Source organism: Terrapene carolina, unplaced genomic scaffold (genome assembly GCF_002925995.2).
Source record: "Terrapene carolina triunguis isolate 2854851 unplaced genomic scaffold, T_m_triunguis-2.0 Scaffold66, whole genome shotgun sequence".
Taxonomy (NCBI): Eukaryota; Metazoa; Chordata; order Testudines; family Emydidae; genus Terrapene; species Terrapene triunguis.
The window spans coordinates 81,482,688-81,503,415 of record NW_020664417.1 but is presented as its reverse complement, the minus strand read 5'-3'; the positions used below and the strand labels follow the sequence as shown (position 1 = coordinate 81,503,415).

The 20,728-nt window shown below is 40.7% G+C and overlaps 1 protein-coding gene across 2 annotated transcripts in view; it reads right to left on the bottom strand.

The window, feature by feature from the left end:
• Positions 1–20,728, bottom strand: part of SORCS2 (sortilin related VPS10 domain containing receptor 2) — an 808,645-nt gene that overhangs the window by 307,652 nt on the left and 480,265 nt on the right. For both annotated transcript variants that reach the window (XM_026648060.1, XM_026648061.1), the window contains exon 3: positions 13,799–13,898. In XM_026648060.1, coding sequence (XP_026503845.1) covers positions 13,799–13,898 — 100 coding nt within the window. The remainder of the gene's footprint in view (positions 1–13,798; positions 13,899–20,728) is intronic.

The following is a 20,728-nucleotide window of genomic DNA, read 5'->3' as shown; positions in this document are numbered from 1 at the left end:
TGTAATGTCTTAAATTGACATGTAAAATGTTTGCTCTATTCCCAAAGATCCAGTTCTGATGCCGGTAGTCATAGTTACACTGGAAACATAGCCCTTTGTGCAACTAGCAAATCTTTAGCTTTTGGCAAGGCAAATACTCCAGAATTCCCCAGTGCTACCTGGCAGGCACTTCTCTAGCCATCCCAATAACGCCTCGTGTCGATTTAGTGTATTTTGTAAAAGAATGGGAAAACTGAACTTCCATTTTAATTAAAATTTGAATTCCATTTAAATGTCCAGAGAGGCAATCTGGTCTGGAGGATTTAGCACACTGATGGAAGTCAGGCCTCCCTGAATTCTGGTCCAAGCAGTTGTTCTATAGATGCACCATGTTCCATTTGGGGCAAGCCATTTAACTTCTCTCTCAATTTCCTCATCTGCCATATGAGAATAAAAATATTTCCCCATTTACTTACCACAAAGGGGTGAAGTGAGGATTATCTCATGTTCTGAAGGGGCAGTGTTATGTAAATGCTAATTAAATTTAAGAAAAGGGAAGCATATTTACAACATAATTATTTTTATTGTGCTCCTGATACTAGAGTGGTGCTCAGTTACTATAGGAATGAGTCTACTGAAATGCATTATAAATAGGCAACTCTCTTTAAATTGAATCAGAACAATACTCAGCATTTATACAAGGATCACAGGTGGAGAAACTGAGGCACAAATGCAGCTCATTCTGCACTGCTTTGCACCTTGTATAATCTGATATCAAAGTAGGTGTAAAATGCTATCAAATATAGTAATATGTTTATGTCCATTTTGCACAAATATAAATGGGCTATACAGGATGCAAGGCAGTGGAAAATCAGGCTTCAGACAGATTCAGACTTGCATAAGGGCATAGAAATAGATGCCAGGTCTCCTGACTAACAATTCCCTGAGTTAGTCACCAGATTGCCCCTGGTGTAGAGCGTCCTTTTGTGAAATCATAACTGAGTCACCAGTTGTACCATAGCCCTAAACGCTAGTTCTGAGCAGAAACCCAAAACAGAATTGCTTAGCTACATATTTCTAAAAATAATCATTTCAATGTTTTAAATATTGTAAACGTAAAAGAAAATGGCTTAACCAGCTCCAGAATCTGAGAGGTGTTTCAAAAGGGGAAAGTCAAGAGAAACAGGGTAGGAGGGGAGGAAAGGAAACAGGTAGTACAAAGACAGCAAGAACATGGAAAGGAGGGGGAGGAAGATAATGGAGGCTGCAAAAACATTAAGAAAAAAGAGAGAGAGAGAGTTGTTGGGGTTTAGGAGTCCATTCAACGGTTTGGAGATAAGACTAATACATGCTGCCTTGTAGAAGACTCAAGCTCAGTATCAACTCAGGAACTGTTTTGGGATCATGGAGATTAAGCAGATCACACAGCAAAGGAAGGGTGATGAGTCCTTGACACTAGTGCCACAGAAAGAAAAGTCTGCCCACTGTTAGCTGGTAAAACAAACCAAAATGAGGACTGCTTTAGAGAGGAGTTGATCTAGAGAGGTACACATGGTTTCAAGCTCCGTGAGGGGAAACTCAGGCTCTTTCATACAAAATGATAATCGGTTCACTATTACAGAGCCACATGGTTATATGGTATAATGAAAAATCAAAAATGCTGCTTTACCTCTTGATGAACCTTTGACAGAGTTACATTGCCCCACACTCAATCACATGGCGCGCCATGTTGATTCCCCAGCCTCTTGACCTCTTTCTGTCCCAGCGCTAAAGGACTAATACTGAAAAGTGTGGAAGACCATCTCCACCATCTGAGGCCAATGGGAGTTAAGGGTATTCAGCATTTGCTTTAATATATGTACAGAACATAAACACACTAGAAGCAGGTAGCACACTGCCACTTTGCATCCCTCAAAACAAGCGTCACCAGGCATTGTATTTCTGGTAGGAACTCACAAGAACACCAGAATATATAGCTGTGAAATTTACAGACAACTAATGGTCCTATACAAGGTCATGAACATTCATGTGGTGACAGCATGACTGCAGCAGCTGACTAGCTCAGACAGTATTTTCATTCCTGAGGGCTTGGAGGGGCTGGACACCAGAGGGGGTTCTCAGTGGGTGGGTATTGTCAGCCGTGTCAAACGTTAATGTCAGAGATTTAAGCACTGCTATTTGCCACTGCGCTCCCATGCCAACCACTGAAAAAGAAAGAAATCCTGCTGCACCTCTGCTCCCAGGAGAAGAGGCAGTTGTGTGGTCAGCCTGAGCAGGAGGCAGCAGAACAGCTGCAGCAAAAAGAACAGAATTTGACACATCGATAGATTTGAAAATGCTAACAGTGCATGTAGTGTGGAATTCATGATTCACGCTGCCTTTTTATTATTGGCGAAACCAGAAAGAAATGAACAGGTCCTCAGAGAGATACAAGACGCATCAGCATGATGAAGACTATTTTCCAAATACATGATAACACTATTTTTTGTCTCTCTGGGGAACATGTACCATATTTTGTCCTTGCAGACCTTTTGAACAGTATTAACATTTTTTTTCCAAAGAACATTTACAAGTTTTTTTCACTCCCTCCTGAGTATTCTTCCCAGAACTGACTCTTATTTCTTGCCAGACTTTGATTAAGCCTTGACAGCACCTGGCTTCAGCTTCCCCGTCCGTAAAATGGGAACAATAACACATGCCTTTAGATGTATGGTGAAGCTTCATAAGTGTTCATAAAAGTCTCTAAAATATTTAGAGGAAAAGCTGTTATCTCAACGGAAAAGTGTTGTTATAATAAATATAGATAAGAGGATATTCCATGGAGGGTGCGTTTATGGAGTATGGTTTCTCTTAAACAAGAAACTTATCTCAGAAAAATTTCCAAAGAACACAACTGGATTTTCTATCCTTCTCCTCTAGCCCCCCCTTTCCTCTATGTTCTCTGTGACTCAACTGCTTAGGCATGCAGTTTGATATACTGTACTATTAAATGATTGTTAATCATCCCCTTCCTGTTCTCTCTGCTCATCTAGCATCTGTCTCCTCTCTTTCCCTTCACACAAGTTCAGCATTATTGGTGCAACAGCCTCCTCCTCTGCAGCTCCTACCATCTGGAGCAGATTTCCTGCATCTTTCTATATCAACAAGACTGCATCTCTCCTCAAACATCATATGAAAGCAACTCTCTCCCTTGGCCACTATACTTGCTTCCCCTCCTAAACTCTGCTGTGCATTATTATTCAATTCTCCATGATACTGATCTCTGCAGAAATTTTTGGCTCCACGTTGCATGAGAGAAGCTATCACTAGAGCACAGTGAAATTTTTCGGCCAAAATATATTATGCACTGAAAAAATGTAGAGTTGGGTCAACCAAAACATTTTACAAATATCAGTCGATTTTGGGTAATTGTTTCGGTCTAAATCAAAAATAAAAAAAATTCTGAACTGTCAAATTGAATTGTTTTGGGGTTATCAGAATGAATCATTCCAGTTTTTCAGGATAGATTCACAAGCAGATTTAGGCACCATTCACAAAACTGGAGGAGGCAGTGGTAGTGATACCTTCTTGTAATCTTTAGCCCACTGGTCAAAGCACTCATCTTGGATGTAAGAGACCCAAGTTCAAATCCCCCCTCTGGAGCAGGGACTTGAAACCACATCTTCCTCCTCCTCCAAAGAAAGAATCCTAGCCACTGGGCTGCTGGCCAGCTGACTTTTTGATTTGCCAAAAATTCAGGGGGGGGGGAAGGGGGTTTGGTTTGGGTCAAAACACATTTATTTTAATTTGTTTTTCAGAATTGCCTTCAAACTGTTTTCCCCATATCTTTAGCTACCACGATTATAGGGTTTACATAGTTTGTAGCAGGGATGTACTCAGAACTTTATGAAAGATTTAGGTGATCCTCAACTGGTGTAAATTAGACGTTTTTGCAAGACTAGCCTAGAGCTGTAGCACCATCAGGCAGTGAAATAAAGGGGGAACAAAGGGAAATGGTAGCTCTGTCCCTATAAAGCTCAGCCCAGTTTCTCAGGAAAGACCCAAGTTTCCCTGAGCTCTAGGTCCTTGCAGTGAGTCCCCTGGCACTGTCTTATCTACAGGCCTCTTCAGGCCAGAAAGCTAACTGACAGGTAACAGAAGTTCTGTGAGCTGGAGCAGACCATCTGGCTGGTCTCCCCTACAGGACATTTAGTTTCACCTTGTCTCCTTGCTCCAGCCTGGGGTATACACAGCACATCTCCAAGTCCAATTAATTTACAATCTCCTACAGATGTGCTAAAAGCACAGGACACCTGTTTAGTTTAAGGAGCAGGTGAAAGATCCTTGCTGAGGAGATTAATGTAGTAAGGAAAATGGTTCTTAAGGAGAAATCGGAAGGAAGAGAGAGCTAGTGACCTGTCAGTCACACTGCGTGGTACTGTGATGGGATAGACAAACCCCACACTGAAGAAGAAGGGGCCCATGCAATCCCGACCCACTGCATCTGCACAAGTTGGAAGAGGAGCTTTAAAAGGGGAAGTGGAGTAGCTCAGTGGCAGGCAGGCGGTGGAGGTGAGCTGACATGCACTTTGAGCTCCTGAGAAGGAGCACCATGGGAGCTCTTGCTGCCTGAGGCCTGGTGACAGTGACCTGACCCAGCCTGCAAAGAAGGGACTGGTGGCTTTTGAAGATCAGAAACTTCATTTTTATGTTCAGTTCTTTACTTTAACCTGGGAGAAAAGCAGGCTCATAGGAAATGATCCAGGGAGGAAGTCACATAGCACCCCAAGGTGCAGGGCTTAGCTGCCTAACATCAGGCCCTGGATCAGAGCCTGGAGAAGAAGGTGGGTCTGGGGTCCCCTACCAGCCCCTAATTAGGGGACAACTATGGAAGCCTATCCCTTGGTAGGGTTCCTAATTGATGGAAGACCCAGAAGATACAAGAGTCCACATCACGAGACCTGACCCAAAGGGGAAGCTCTGAATCCCTCCCTTGATCCTGAAGTCTTCCCTCATTGTGGACCCTTTATACACACACCAAAGGGGTGGACTTGCAAGCACAACCTGGCTGGAGGGCTGAGTCACTGAAAGTACAGACCATCAAAGGGTGGGCCAGCTGTGAGAAAGGGAAATGCCTAGGAGAAAGTCAACACCCCTCATCCGACCACTAGGCAGCATTGTCCAGGAATGTTCCCCTTCACAATTACTTTACATGTTTCTGTGCCATAAAACCCTGATTCAGACGTGGGACCTGAGCCAAAAAACCCAGATTTGATCATCTCTGAATTTTAGGTTGAAGTGTTTTGAAATGAGAACCTGGATCTGAATTTTGCAAATTACCCCAAACCCAATAAAGTCCCAGTTCCAAATGAACACTCTACATTTTTCAGTTCATGCCTATCTCTACCCAGCCATTCATCGAGTAACACTTATTGCCTCAGATGCTTAGAGTAGTTTCAAACATTCCTTCTTAGTTCTCCTAGATGTCTTTGATCGACTATTTCTATTTCTCTAATCAGTAAGCCCGTGCTTGACATAATGGGAAATAAAGTCTTGCTGAAAATATAATAGTTGGATTCCTTCTCTTCCCAGAAATACCAGGAGTGAAATGGATGTCTTTCAAATGCAGAATTATATGCACAATGATATCCTAGCACTTGATCAAAGTTCTTTTCCCTTTTCAATTAAGTCTCTTATGTTATGTTTTCACAAATTAGACTTTTTATTTTTCACTTCACTGCTGAGAATTACATTTTTGTTCTGCATTTGTGCTTTGTTCAGGAAGGAAATTTGTAAAAATAAAACCAAATAATATATATTAAGCATGCAAAGGAAGGGGAGGGACTATATCTCTTTACCAAGGAATAAAGCAAAGATCAGGAGAACGCAGCAGTTACATGTCAGGCCACAGTCACTGCAAAAGGTCAACTTCAGAAATCAATTGAGCTGTCCAAGTTAAACGTCAAAGAAATTATAGGATACACTAATAATACAAGACTGTCTGTTCAAATGTTAACCCATTCTGCTTAAACCACTCCTTGACCTTAATAAGTAATTATCCCACATGCCATGATAAATCCACAAACAATTCATGACAATCTACAACTCACTCATTGCCACGTATAATTCACCAGTTAGTTATCATGTACTGGCTTTGTTAAACTGAATGGAAGATAAATCAAAAGGTTTATGCTATCTTTTTCAAAAAGCAGGCTTCTATGTACTAGTGGAACCGTATTCTGTCAATAACTCAAAGATAGTGGGTTTTAATAACCGTGCCTGCTAATAAGGACAGGGAGCTCAGTACAGGGAGAGGTAAAAACTAGGTTTGGGTGGCAGGTCAAAAGATTGGCAAAGAAAGTGTCTGTAAATTAGATTTTCACTATGAGACAAACCTCTTTCTATAGCACTATACAATAAAGCGCATACAAATTGTAATGATTTGGGAGTGCTGGCCTAGTCATGAATAACAATGATACTTTGTATTTATACAGCGGTTTTCATTTTTACAAAAAGGTAAGTATTATCCCAATTTTATGGATGGGAAACCTGAGGCAGAGGAAAGTAACATGACTTGTCCAGAATCACATAGGACACAATCCGGGTGCCACTGAAGTCAATGGCAAAACCTCCAATGGCATGAGTAGACTTGGCAGAACTAGATTTGTATTTTTCTATAACTGACTGATAATATCCAGAGAAAGACAAGGTTAGTGAGAGGTAATATCTTTTATTGGACCGAGTTCTATTGGTGAGACAGACAAGCTTTAGAGCCACACAGAGCTCTTCAGAAGAAGAATTGCTCTGTGTAGCTTGTTTCTCTCACCAACATCAGGTGGTCCAATAAAATATATTACCTCATCCACCTTGTCCTCTAATATCCGGGGACCTAAACAACTACAACTATGCTGCATACCTAGTTTACTTTTAAATTTTTTTATTTTTATCTATTTTAAATGTTCACAGTTCTGGAAAATTATGGGGGAATCAGACAATAATTATTTAATGATGGCAAATGTTGAGATTCGAAAAGTTAAAGCTTTATAAACCATTAAAACAAACTGTCAACATCACACATCAAAATATACAACGTTAATATTCATAAATCAACAAATCATACCTATTTTTATTATTCATTTGCTAGTCCATTTGTAACAAGCCTAATTCACAAAAACAACAAGGAGTCCGGTGGCACCTTAAAGACTAACAGATTTATTTGGGCATAAGCTTTTGTGGGTAAAAAACCTCACTTCTTCAGATACATGGAGTGAAAGTTACAGATGCAGGCATTATTTAATGACACATGAAGAGAAGGGAGTATCTCACAAACCTCCTTTCTCTTCATGTGTCATTATATAATGCCTGCATCTGTAACTTTCACTCCATGTATCTGAAGAAGTGGGTTTTTTACCCACAAAAGCTTATGCCCAAATAAATCTGTTAGTCTTTAAGGTGCCACCGGACTCCTTGTTGTTTTTGTGGATACAGACTAACACCTGATACTTGAAGCCTAATTCAAAAGTCTAAATAACTGGAGTTTGACTTTAACTTTCTCAAGCAGCATTTTTCCTATCTGTACATTTCTATTATATCCAATGGAAATATTTATCATTTTGTGTCTATGGTGAAATCAGCATTTATTGACATTTACCAACAAAAATTTAATCCGTCCTAACCATGCGATAGGGGCTGTTGTGAGGACTTCTGACACTCAGTCCCCTTACTTACTCTTAATTCTATCTACTCGATGGGAGTGGTCTCCTACAGTAAGCCAATTAGTAGTATTTATCTATACCAGTTGAATTAATTCCAAGTTTACAGGCAATCCAGTTTTTTCACAATGGAGAATACACTGTCCTGGAAGCTATAGACCAATTAGAGTGTCTTGGATTGAGTTCAAGTTTCACAGCAACATGACACAATGATGTTGCATCAGTATCTGGATGTCAGTAGAACATTATCACATACTGACACTGTGTCACCACAGGTGGGTGCAACACTATTATGCACTGATGCAGCATCACAACATGTAGATGCAAATATTAGAACATCACAACTCAGCCTCACGGCAAAGTACAGCGAAACCTCTCTTAAGCAACCACTTAGGGAACAGACAGAAAGAGGCTGCTTAATGGAAACTGTCTTCTAACAAAGAGGGAGCTGAATTCTACTTGACATGTTTGCACATACTCTGGAGTGGTCTCTTTAAGACAGAAAGTTACTTACTAAAGATGGCCTCATTGTCAATTATTTTGCCCTGCAAGACAAATGGCAAAATGTGGCAGCCCTATATTTATCTTCAAATGGTTGCAAACATTTCTCAAACCATTCTTCTGACTAGGGAAGTGTTATCTCCATGGGAGATTTCCCTTCTCTATTGTGTATATTTTATACTTCAGCTAATTTTAAAGTACAGTACCATCAATCTAACTATTATAAATATAGCCCACCTACTCCTTATTATATCAAGGTTCTGTGTAGTTCGTCAGGCATGTAGGTTTTGCCCGTTAACGTACTGTTTAGATTGGGAAAATGTGCAGTTATTGATTAGCATAGCAGATAGGAAGCTTAGCTGTTATGGCCGTTTTACTAATAAATCAACATAGCCACAGATAATGTTTATTTTTCTCTAATATGAACAAGACTTACATTCCGTATGTTGCATAAGTGCTCCTTTAGCACAGCCATAACATCTGGAGCAATGGGAGTCAAAAATATTTGTCAAATGTACATTTAAAGTATGTTCAGAGCAAAATCCCAAGGACATTAAATCTAGAAACTTCAAACACTTTTCAGGAGTGAACTAAATTTGTCTTTAAAAAACCCAGCACACACCCAATCACAATTTCATACTATGCATTATCACTTGTAATTTATCTCAGTGAAACTGGTATGTAATTATCATCCCTATTAGTCTATAACTAATCCCCTTCCACATGAAAGGTTTCCTTTTTAGTTGACTGAAAGGTTGATTCTATATAATACAGGCATTGGGTGGCCCAAGCACATCACTTCCAAACCACAGTCATACCCTATTATCGCCAAGGAACAGAATACCACAGATCAGACTCCATTTTCCTGTAGTGCATGTATAATTCAAGGATGCCTGCACCAGTTTTCTACTAGGGCAATACTAGCAGAAGAGAGGCAGACAATTAAATCAGTTCTTTTATTTAAAATGTAAGAAAATTCAAGGTCAGTGGACATATGTGCAGCCCATCATGGATCAGGATAAGCCCTGATGTGGTGAACTCGTAAGACAATTTGATGTCACAGGTCAGTTCAAAGGCTGTCCTGTGCATAAGTGCATCAAAATGAACAAATTAATGCCAGGCTAGTTGCACTAGTGCACTCTCTCTCCTCATTCATCTGCAGCCTCTCCTCAACCATGTCAGCATGGTAGGACCAATAACTTTGCTGTCATTTGCTACAGGTTCCTCCTGAGTTGAAGGGGGTGTCACAGAGTGTGGAGCAAACATTGATGCTTCCTCAGGTAGCACAAACTAAGTTTTCCGGTGGCTAGTGCACAAGTTTTTTGTTTGGGAGGAGGTTTGAGGGGATGAGATATGTCACTTAATGTGGGTCCTTCCCGGCCCCTCCTTTGGTCCCACCCACAGTGGGCAGCATAAATAATTCGCAGATGCATAAGATGGCTACACAGAAAAGGAGCAAAATCCTACTTAGCCCTCTTCTTCCCAAGTATGGACTCACCATGGCTTTCTAAAGGGATTTGTTCTCCTCCACTGTGTGGTCTGAAGTCCCCAGTCTACCCATCAGTTTATCCTGAAATTGTTTCTGTTACGTAATTCCTTTTCCATGCAGCTGGTGAAAATAACATGATTCTAACAATTTAACCTTTGCATGTACAAATATGCTTCTTAATAAAAGGAAATATAGTTATGTGAACTTTTAACACTGTAAACCAGTGTTTCTCAAATGTGGCCACCAGGAGCTTTTCTTGCAGCTACAACCTCCTGGGTGGTGCGGGGGGGAAAGCAATGGCTCCTCCCCCGGGGCTGCCTGCAGGGGTTGGTCCCTATCCCCTTCTGGAGTCAGAAACACTGTAGGAGCAGGCAACCAGTGTGAGTTCCCCAACTTCCCAGGGGCGGTGGGCCTTGGGCCTTAGGCTTCAGGTTTCCGGCCTGGGGTGGTGGACAGCAGGCCTCTGGCAGGCTGTGTCCCCCAGCCACAGGGTTTTGGGCTCCATCCCTGGACTCATCCTCTGTCATCACCTCAACCCCCGCTGCCTCCTCCAGCCCCCCATCGCTCCTGAACCTCCTGCCTCCTTACCCACCTCATCATCCAGGGCTTAATTTGTCCCCCAGCATGCCGGCGCATGTCTGCTGTGAAAAGTGATATTAACAAATATACAAATATCACTTTTCATAGTAGCAGACTTACTAACTAGCAATCTAAAAAAAAAAATCAAAACATGCAAAGCACCTTATTTTTGTTTCTATTTTGTTTAGGTCCAGTAAAGAAGAGAGACAACTGTACATTATTTTTATTATTGAGTCTGAAAAAAAACCCTACATAAATAAATTACAGAAATTTGGACATGTATATGTGCATATTTATTTGTTTTTCCTAAAGTTAATTAAATATTTTAGGAAAAATTGTCAGAGCAGCCTCCAGCAAGAGTTGGTGGCCACCAAAAAATGTGTTGTGAGAACCCCTGTTGTAAACACTGTATTAGAGAGATAAGAACTGTCACCTTTCTACAACTGGTCTTCTTAGAAAAATGCAAACCCGTGCAGCCCGCAGGGATTGAACATTTTCAGTACAGTTTCAGATTCGTTCTGTAAACTGCACTTTTCAGTCCAGTGGATTGTACAAATAATAGCTAGTGAACGTGCCAAGCACATTCAATGAAACTCTTATTCAAGTTAGGAGTTTGCATATTAGTGCGGATAGATAACCTCAGCCCAAACCCTGAACTAAACCACAGCCTTTTGCCAATTTTCAGATTGATCTGGTTGCATTTTATTTTAAAAGCTTCTCCAGCTTTTGCATGCCTCTCCAGCCAGCTGTAAAAGAGTTACCTTCCAGATTCCTTACCACATAAAATCACTCAGTTGCACCAGAAAATTGATATCTATGATGAGAATTATATAAGAAATATCATTCATGACTCTCTAAGGATGATGTGGAATAGAATTAAAATTGTGATAATTAATATGCAACAATCCCCACACACATTTTTTGTCTCTGCTTCTTTGGATACATTTTCATCCTCCAAATGCTGAATGGGAGTATGGGACTGCTTGTGCTTAAATTTAAGCATATATGTAAGTCCTTTGCTGGATTGAGGCCAGAGTGCTTAGCACCTTGCAAGACTGAGACCTTATAGAGAAGCAAAAAAATAGAAATTTTTAAATTTAAATCCATGGAACTAAATCAGTGTGAGAGGAAAATCAGGCATACTGTGTCTGTGGATGACTCCAGAAATAAAAGAGAAAACTGTAGCAATTTCATGTTATGCCTCTAGAACAATCGTAACAAATCCCTCAGCAGGTGCCAATCTTTGCATAGGGGTGAGGCCAGTGGCCTGCCCCATCCACATATGCTCCCTCTTGAACCTGGAGTACTGCATACAACAAGGGCTAGCCTCTAGCTCTTGTGTTCTTCAACACTTTGCAGCTGAGCTATGGCTGCCTCCTGATCAGTTCAGTGGCTCAGGATTTTGGCAGTGGGATGCAGGACCAACCAGACTGAGCTGAATGTACCAGCTTTTCCAAATGGCCTATGTGAAACAAATTGGTGGTCTTAGTCAAGTGCCATTCATCACAAAAGCTACCATCATGATGGCTGGCATGGCTGCCTCTGGTTTTTTTGGCATGGAGACTGAATTTCTTATCAGTGTGGTTCCTCCAAGCCAGTTCTGAAGTATATTGGCAAAGCACCTTTATTCCACAGTTTGTATTATGCCTGCATCATGAAGGACTTATTTCTAGAAATGTTCGCTCTGGCACCTTTAACAGGCACTAAAATGTAAGGAATTTTTTATGTTTAAAGTAGGTTGACATCTTAAGAGCAAAGTACAGAACATCAAATAGCACATTCATAGAGGACCAAAATGAAATGAATTTAAGAACTGAATTCTGATATAGCATTAAACTGCTAAAGAGGGTCTTTGCACTAAGTGCTAAGTACTTTGAGCTACCTTGAACATAAATCAGATTTTTCTGAGTTTGGGTTAATGTGCCATTTTTCTATGTATCAGAATGTCCTTTGTTCTTGAAATTCAGCAGCAATCCTGCAACCACTGTTCATTTTCTTTTTCTTTTTTTTCCAGATTGGTAGATTTACATTGTCCTTGATCCCCACAAGCCTGCGCAGGGTTTAATTTCATGTAGAACACAGTAGCTGACTGAGCTGTGCAGAAATTTCCATAGGTTCTCCATCCTGCCTCTTCCTTGTGTCTTCATTCCAGAAAATTACATGAATACTTTATTATTATTATTTATTTATTTTTTGGCCCTGAAATAATCTACAGAGCCCAGCTCTGAGATGCATGCTGCTCAGAAACAATTTTGTGCCTGGTGGTAGATCCACTTTGATGAATAAGAAAATTGTTACCAGCTTTGCAGCAGATTAAATACATATTATCTAACGCGTCTACTGCTTCAGTTGGTCGCAAAGACTCCAGCCACAATACCAGGAGAAATAAAAACAGCACTTAATCACCCAGGCAGGTTCTTTGAGTTTATCACTGATTTTTGATTAGGCAGAACAAATAGATAAGTACAACTAAAATTGTCTTTCTAATCAATGGACCCTGCATGAAATCAATTCTTCTATTTTATACTGTGGTTGAAAGGAACTTTTCAAGATAAAATTCTTTATTCATATATGTCTTACTGCACTTATTATTTACAATACTTTACATAATTAAAACAGCAAGAATTGTAAAAAAAATTTTTTTTTATAATCACTGTGTTTCTTTGCATTCTACTTTTCATTCATCACAGGCAGCCACATTTGACTGGTCAAATTCACCTTTGTTTATAGTCCATTTCACTTTCAGTTCCTCATGCACTAACCTAAATGCTATTGGGGTCACCAACAGTGCAAGGGAATTTTAAATAAAAGTTTAAAAAAAAAATCTTTTCAGTGACCTAAGATCATTCCCTGAAGCTCTGCATGAGAATTTCCATCTTCTTCCCAAATGGCGAGATTGTCAACCATTTCCACAGCACCAGCTCAGCCCAGCCTTAGATCTCAATAAAGAACATGCGTAAAGCTGGGAATCTGTGCATAGAATGAGGCAGGGGGATGAGGGCCGGTAGCCAGCTCAGCTACACCAACCTTAGTGTAGCAGAACCCTCTCGATGTGAGCTCCAGAGGAAGCTGCAGGCAGGGGAGGAGCGGGCAGTACAGCTCCAATGCAGCCGCCCTGCTAGGGAGGCCAGATGGAGTTAGGAGGCCCCGAAGCTGATGCAGTGGGACAGACCCTATGTACAGATGGTCATCTGGTGGATAACAAGATTTGCGTGGCTCTCGGAGGAGCTAGTTTCTGGGGGCTCCTTAATCAATGGCCTCACAGACTACACTCACTCCTAGGCCTTCCCCAGTTTTTGTCCACACTGATACTCTAAAAATTGAAAGATCATAAGATTATCATTGCTTGGCAGAGTCCATCTAAAATGTATATCCCATTCCCAGAGGTCACAGTTCTACTGAAGGTCATCAACTTCTTTGTGAAAATTACTCCTTTATATTTTAACTCTGGAGAATGTGCTTCACTGAACTAACTACTGGAGTCTTAACTCCTCTGTGAGAGTTTTCTAGCCTGAGCTATTGGATCTCTAGGAAAGAGGAATACTTCCTTGCCACATACCTTTTTTTTGTTGGTGGGACAAATGTAGAAATTGTCAATGACTGTAGTAATCCCGGGCTGCAGATTCAGCTTTGTATATAATGTTCCAAAATCTGATGACCTGAAAGAAACATTGAACAGCTATAAGTGCTTCCCAAAGGCCCCAGTATTTCAACCATCTCTGAAACATACTTTGTAACACCAAGTGTCTACTTTCAATGCTTCTGTGCCAGCAATTCAGTTTTTTATTTGTTGTGACGTCATTAAGTAGTAGAATGGACTTGCAACTACTGAGTAATGCTCAAGGCTTGAGAAAAATTGTTGGCTTCTCTGTATTATCCAATTCTACAAGGTGATAGAGTTGTACTGATGCTATACAATATGCTTACAGTCACAGATGTAAAACACATACAAAACCACAGGAATTGTTATGACTTCAGTACACGTCCGTGACCACAAGCAGATAAATTGGCACCGATATCTTTAGATAAACCTGTGAAAATGCTTATCATCATTGCAGTACCAGAAGCCTCCACTGCAGTACTAATGGTTATTTACCTAGGGTATATTTAAAGAGGCTAAATCCTGCTCACCATGAATTTACTGGGAGAAGCTGATTTCAGAGGGAGCTGTGTGCTCAGTGGGAGAAGGATCTAGCACAAGATGTTTAAGATTGAAAGTGAACTTACTATGAAACTATCTGTACTGAAGACATCCACACATCTGTTTCTTTTTCCGATCATCAGTGCAGTACTGAGTAATTAAACAGCAAAGCAAATGCCTGACCTCCAATAGGTCTTAAGCACAAAACTATGCATACGTGCTACAGCTAAAGGTAGCATGCATGCACAGCCTTGTTTTCATGGAAGAACTATGATTAGTCAAACCTTTGTGACTGTTTTAAGTACGGTACTTATCACTGCAGTTACTGGAAAAAAGCAAACAATTCGGCAAAAACTATAAGTTAAAAACCTGAACCCTAAACATCCTGGACCAAATCCTGTATGCCTCATTCATGGTTCAGTTGTGCCACATGACCCTCCATATGTGGGATTTTCCCCTCTGAGGGAGCCCGATCAGTGCAGCTCCCAGGAGTTCAGGCCATAGGGGGCACTTGCCTCACATGGATAACTCTCGCCCCCAGACAATTGTAGAGGAGCCAGTTGGGTTTATGTGCAAGCCCCTGTGACTTGGGAGGAAAACAAATCCTACCTCCCAATGGAACAATTTGAGAGAAAATTCAGCAAGGTTATTTGATTCCCCATAGCCACATTCAGCTCAGACTCTCTATTGTCACCTACTCCTTACCCCCTCAAAAGGTGGCTCAAAGCTTAAGAGCTGCTTGAAATTACACCAGTTAGAATGGTCCTCTTGAGACCCCTTTGCTGTGAATTGTCCAGAGCACTGCATGGTTTAGCCACAGCTCCTCCTACCCTGGTCATGCCCTAGTCCAACCGGGGATGTTTCTGATGCTGGGGAATGGGGAGTAGGTCGTATAGAGCCAGCTATGCCCATTTTACACCACCCAGAGATTCCCCTAAATCAAAAGAATACATAGCTGCCCTCTTAGGGCAGCTTTCTGTTTTCTTTGCACTGCCAGAGTGGCATAACAGGGATGAAGTCATGGGGCAGGATCTTGCCCATGGTAACAATCAACAGGACATTTAATACATCCATTAATTCCCTTCTCTCTTCACCAACCCAGAAAAAAAGTAAGGCAAGGCCTGTTACATGTTATGTATTTATACTGACTGATCTAGGTTTCTGCGTATGCACACATACTCAGCACCCTCATGCATATATTGATATTGCTTTGGGACCAAATTTCAGATTTATATATGTTTATAGTGATATCTGTGTGGCTTTGATCCATTCATTGTACAGTGTTGCATACCCTGCAGCTATATAATGATATATTTACAAAATAAATGTAATAGCAATTCAGGTTGGACAAACAGTTACGTAGAAATCAAATACATAGTGTCAGTCTAACTAAAATTCAGAAGAAAATAAGAATGGACAGACTCTAAACTTAATTTGGTTGAGGTAATGGATAAAACAGTAATTAAAGTTACAACTAAAACCTGCTGGCATCAGGCAGGCATATTGAAATTATACTGAACCAAATGCAAGTCATAGACAGGGAACTAGTGCATTCTGTAGGGATAGGAATGCCAGGCCACTGACTTGCCCAGGGGCAAGTTCCTGACAAAATTCTTTTAAAATTCTCCAATTTTCATAGAGAGGTGGTTCCAAGATTCCTACAAAAGAGCCATCAGAGAGTACCAACTCAGGAGGAACTATGTCTGCATTTGTATCAAGGTAACAACTGAATGATGCAGGCAGAGAAGAACAAGGAAGATAGCCCATTTCAAAGATACTTGTCCAAAGATTCCTGCTTAGTCACTACCCAGAATAAAAGACATGAATTAAGTGAATAAAGTCATAAAAGAGGAGGTTATGACTTCTGAGCTATTTCCAGACTAAGGCAAGATAATTTTAAATAGTCAAATTCTTGTATTTTCTGGGACACACTAGCTATGAAAAAACTTTTGCAGAAAATCAAAGAAGAGTTTCAAGCAGATGTATGTATGGTCTAAATTCATCTTAATATCTGTACTGTGCCCAAGCAGAAGGCTCCAGATTGGCAGAGGTGTTGTGTGGAGGGCTCTTGCTGTGTCCACAAAGTTTATTTGGAACTCTGCCTGGAGGGGAGAAGGAATATCATCATACCTGACCAGCAACCACATTTGCCAGCACATATGGTTCAAGGAAAAATGAGGATGTTCTGTCCGAATCTGTCAACAACTGGAATTTCTACAGTCCAGAGAGAGCAGATCACATGACAAAATGAGAGCATGTGTTCCAACATGCACAAATTGGACAAGTTTATATTCAGGAAGATTAGAGTGCAAGGTTAAACAGACTTCTTACTGTGCTCCCTCGCATGCAATACCACCAGGTCATACTCTCTCTGTCCTTCCAGCTGCAGCATCCTTATATTAGAATCATAGAACTGGAAGGGATCTCGAGAGGTCATCTAGTCCAGCCCCCTGCACTCAAGGCAGGACTACGTATTAGCTAGACCATCCCTGACAGGTGTTTGTCCAACCTGCTCTTAAAAATCCCCAATGATGGAGATTCCACAACCTAGGCAATTCTAACCAGTCTGACAGTTAGGAAATTTTTCCTAATGTCCAACCTAAACCGCCCTTGCTGCAATTTAAGCCCATTGCTTCTTGTCCTATCCTCAGAGGTTAAGAACAACAATTTTTCTCCCTCCTCCTTGTAACAACCTTTTATGTCTTGAAAACTGTTATCATGTCCCCTCTCAGTCTTCTCTTCTCCAAACTAAACAAACCCATGTTTTTCAATCTTCCCTCATAGGTCATGTTTTCTAGCCCTTTAATCATTTTTGTTGCTCTTCTCTGGACTTTCTATAATTTGTCCACATCTTTCTTGAAATATGGCACCCAGAACTGGACACAATACTCCAGTTGAGGCCTAATCAGTGCAGAGTAGAGCGGAAGAATTATTTCTCGTGTCTTGCTTACAATACTCCTGCTAATACATACCAGAATGATGTTTGCTTTTTTTGCAACAGCATTACACTGTTGACTCATATTTAGCTTGTGATCCACTATGACACCCAGATCCTTTTCTGCAGTACTCCTTTCTAGGCAGTCATTTCCCATTTTGTATGTGTGCAACTGATTGTTCCTTCCTAAGTGGAGTACTTTGCATTTATCCTTATTGTATTTCACCCTATTTACTTCAGACCATTTCTCCAATTTGTCCAGATCATTTTTAATTTTAATCCTATTCTCCAAAGCATTTGCAACCCCTCCCCGCTTGGTATCATCCACAAACTGTATAAGTATACTCTCTATGCCATTATCTAAATCATTGATGAAGATATTGAACAGAACCGGACCCAGAAATGATCCCTGTGGGACCCCACTTGTTATGCCCTTCCATCATGACTGTGAACCACTGATAAATAGTCTCTGGGAATGATTTTCCAACCAGTTATGCACCCACCCTATAGTAGCTCCATCTAGGTTGTATTTCCCTAGTTTGTTTATGAGAAGGTCATGTGAGACAGTATCAAAAGCCTTACTAAAGTCAAGATATACCACATCAACCGCTTCTCCCCCATCTACAAGGCTTGTTACCCTGTCAAAGAAAGCTATCAGGTTGGTTTGACACGATTTGTTCTTGACAAATCCATGCTGACTGTTATTTATCACCTTATTATCTTCTAGGTATTTGTAAATTGATTGCTTAATTATTTGCGCCATTATCTTTCCAGGTACAGAAGTTAAGCTGACTGGTCTGTAATTCCCCGGGTTGTCCTTATTTCCCTTTTTATAAATGGGCACTATATTTGCCCTTTTCCAGTCGTCTGGAATGTCTCCCATCTTCCATGACTTTTCAAAGATAATTGCTATTATTGACATCCTTCTTCTCTCCACTAAGGAGAATCCAGTTCTCTATCCTTACCACAGCCTTCTTTCACCACTCTAGTCACCTTGTCACTCTACTCAAGCTCTGTCATTCTTCTCCACTTCAACATCCTTCCACTATACCAGCATGGATTCTCATTCATATATGGAAGAACAGTCAAGTTCCACATGAGGGTCTTCTCTCTTTGGACAACTATTTCCGGGGCAACCGAAATTGTAAAGAAAGACAGTAGAATCCATGGAGAACCCAACATGTCCTGCTGTCTTCAATGAATCGACCTACCTTCACCTTGATTTCAATGGAACTATGACAATTTACACTAGCTGAGGATATGCCCCAAAGTTGCTCGGCAGAGATATTTTGCCCTCAGAAAGTGACTGAATGTGTCAACTACAAAGTATTACTAGGACATATTTGGATTCTCCCAAAGTTCTAAGTGACATTTAGAAGCACCGTATTTGAAATAAGGTTGCCATCAATGAGTTTGATGGCTTTTTAAAAAAATGAATAGATTTACACACTGTTAAAATAATGGGCACACCATTATCATAATGGACATGCCACCGGCATATGATAGCTTATAAAAATACAGATGGATGGATAGCAAGCAGTGACTTATAGGGCATCCAGAACTTGCTGCTTATGCTAGATTTTGTCACAGAAGGCTAAAAATGGTCACTGTCATTTTCCTGAGAGCACTCAGGCCTCATCTAAGAAAATTATTAAAACCATCTGCTCATCAATAAACTGATTTTCAGTAAACAAATCTGTGGATAAGAATTTTAACATTATTTTGGAAAAAAAAAATTTAAAAGATACCATGGAAAATTTTGCAAATAGAAAATTTCCAACATCGATGTCTTTTTTTAAAAAAACGACGATTCATTTTTTAAAAAGGCCATTTTTGACAAAAAATAATGCAAAAATTTTCAAATAGCTCTTCTGCATATCACTCCTTTTTAAGTAGGCTCATTACTAGTTAACAACTAAATAAATGTAAGAGTAAAAATTCAGAACTGGTGTATGCCTGTGTAACTCCACTTACGTTAAAGTTGCAATTGCTTACCACCAAAGTCTAAACTTCCAGTTATCTTCTGTCCTCTATTTATGGAGGTGAACTGTTAATATATTAAACACCATCTGTAGCTTAATGATTCAGAGAATCAATCACAAAAACTACCAAACCAAATTTCAAAGAGATCCTGTAACAGAGTCGTCAGTGGTTCCTCCCCAGAGGGTGGAAGGAACTGACCACGTCTAGTTACCGATCCTGGGTGTTCCAACACAGGCCTCACTTCCTTACTATTTGCCAGGGGGTTGCTCTGCATTTTGTGGGCCTTCTTAAGTTCTCCAGATGGGGGATCAATTAAAGCCACAAGCGCTAACATATTCAGGGATATTCCCTCCCTGTGTTCCCAGCAAAGAGGGGGGTCTGCAAGTCTACAGTGCTGCCAATGATCCAACACCAGCATAGGGGGAAAGTTGAGTCACGCTCAACCTGTCCATCTTACCCTGGGAGTCCGCTGTACTCTCCTCAGGGTTGTGTTTCACGTCCCCTGGCTAGGAGTTCCCTCCACGGGTTCAGGAGTCACTCCTGCAGTCTGCTGCTTAGGGCAATCTTCCTTTTGCACCCCCGGGTGTGGACTGCAACTTCCTCCCTTTTGAAGGCCTCCTCCCTATCAGTCAAGATTGACAGGGTCAAAGGGGCGGGGCTAGCCCTACCTTTCTTATATATACATCCCATCCCAGCTTCTAATTTTGCACCTGCAATATCCTGTGCAAAATAAGCACAAATTACTGTTTATAACCATGTTATATGATTCTGGAAGGAACTGAGCTGCTCTTGGGAAGTGTTGAGAAGCCATCAGTCCCCACTGCCTTAAGTACATGACAAAGATGATATGTGCAAAACACTGAAGCTGGAGGCAGCATGGCAAATAGAATGTCCAACTTTGATAATTTTAAGCAAGTTCCAAGTTCAAAAGGACTTTGCATATGGAAACAGCTGTCATTTTTCAGTGTGTAGTGAGGACAGGATTTCCTGTTATAGATAAATGTTGCTTATTTGTACTGGATGTGATTTCTGCTTTTGCTTTACCAAGGGACTGGAACTTTATAAGCCACAGTGAGAAGCTGTGAAGGATTAACTCAACTGATTTCTTAGATCAGGCCTGAGCTGCTGCTCTCAGGAACACTGCAGATACCATTTTTAGCTTTCAGCGAGAAATTCCAGCATAAGCAGCAAGTTCTGGATGCCTTATAAGTCACTGCTCCCTGTCCATCAATGCTAAAGGGTATGAATTTTCCACATACATGCACACACTCACACATTTTTTTAATGCAGCACAACTTAATAAAGTGGGTTTCAGGAATCAAAAGCACAAAAGCCTTCAGCATTCAAGGCACGTTCCACTCAAGACATAGAAGCAGAGATAAAGCCACCAGATTCTCAGAACTGCATTATTACTCATGTACAAACTCAGG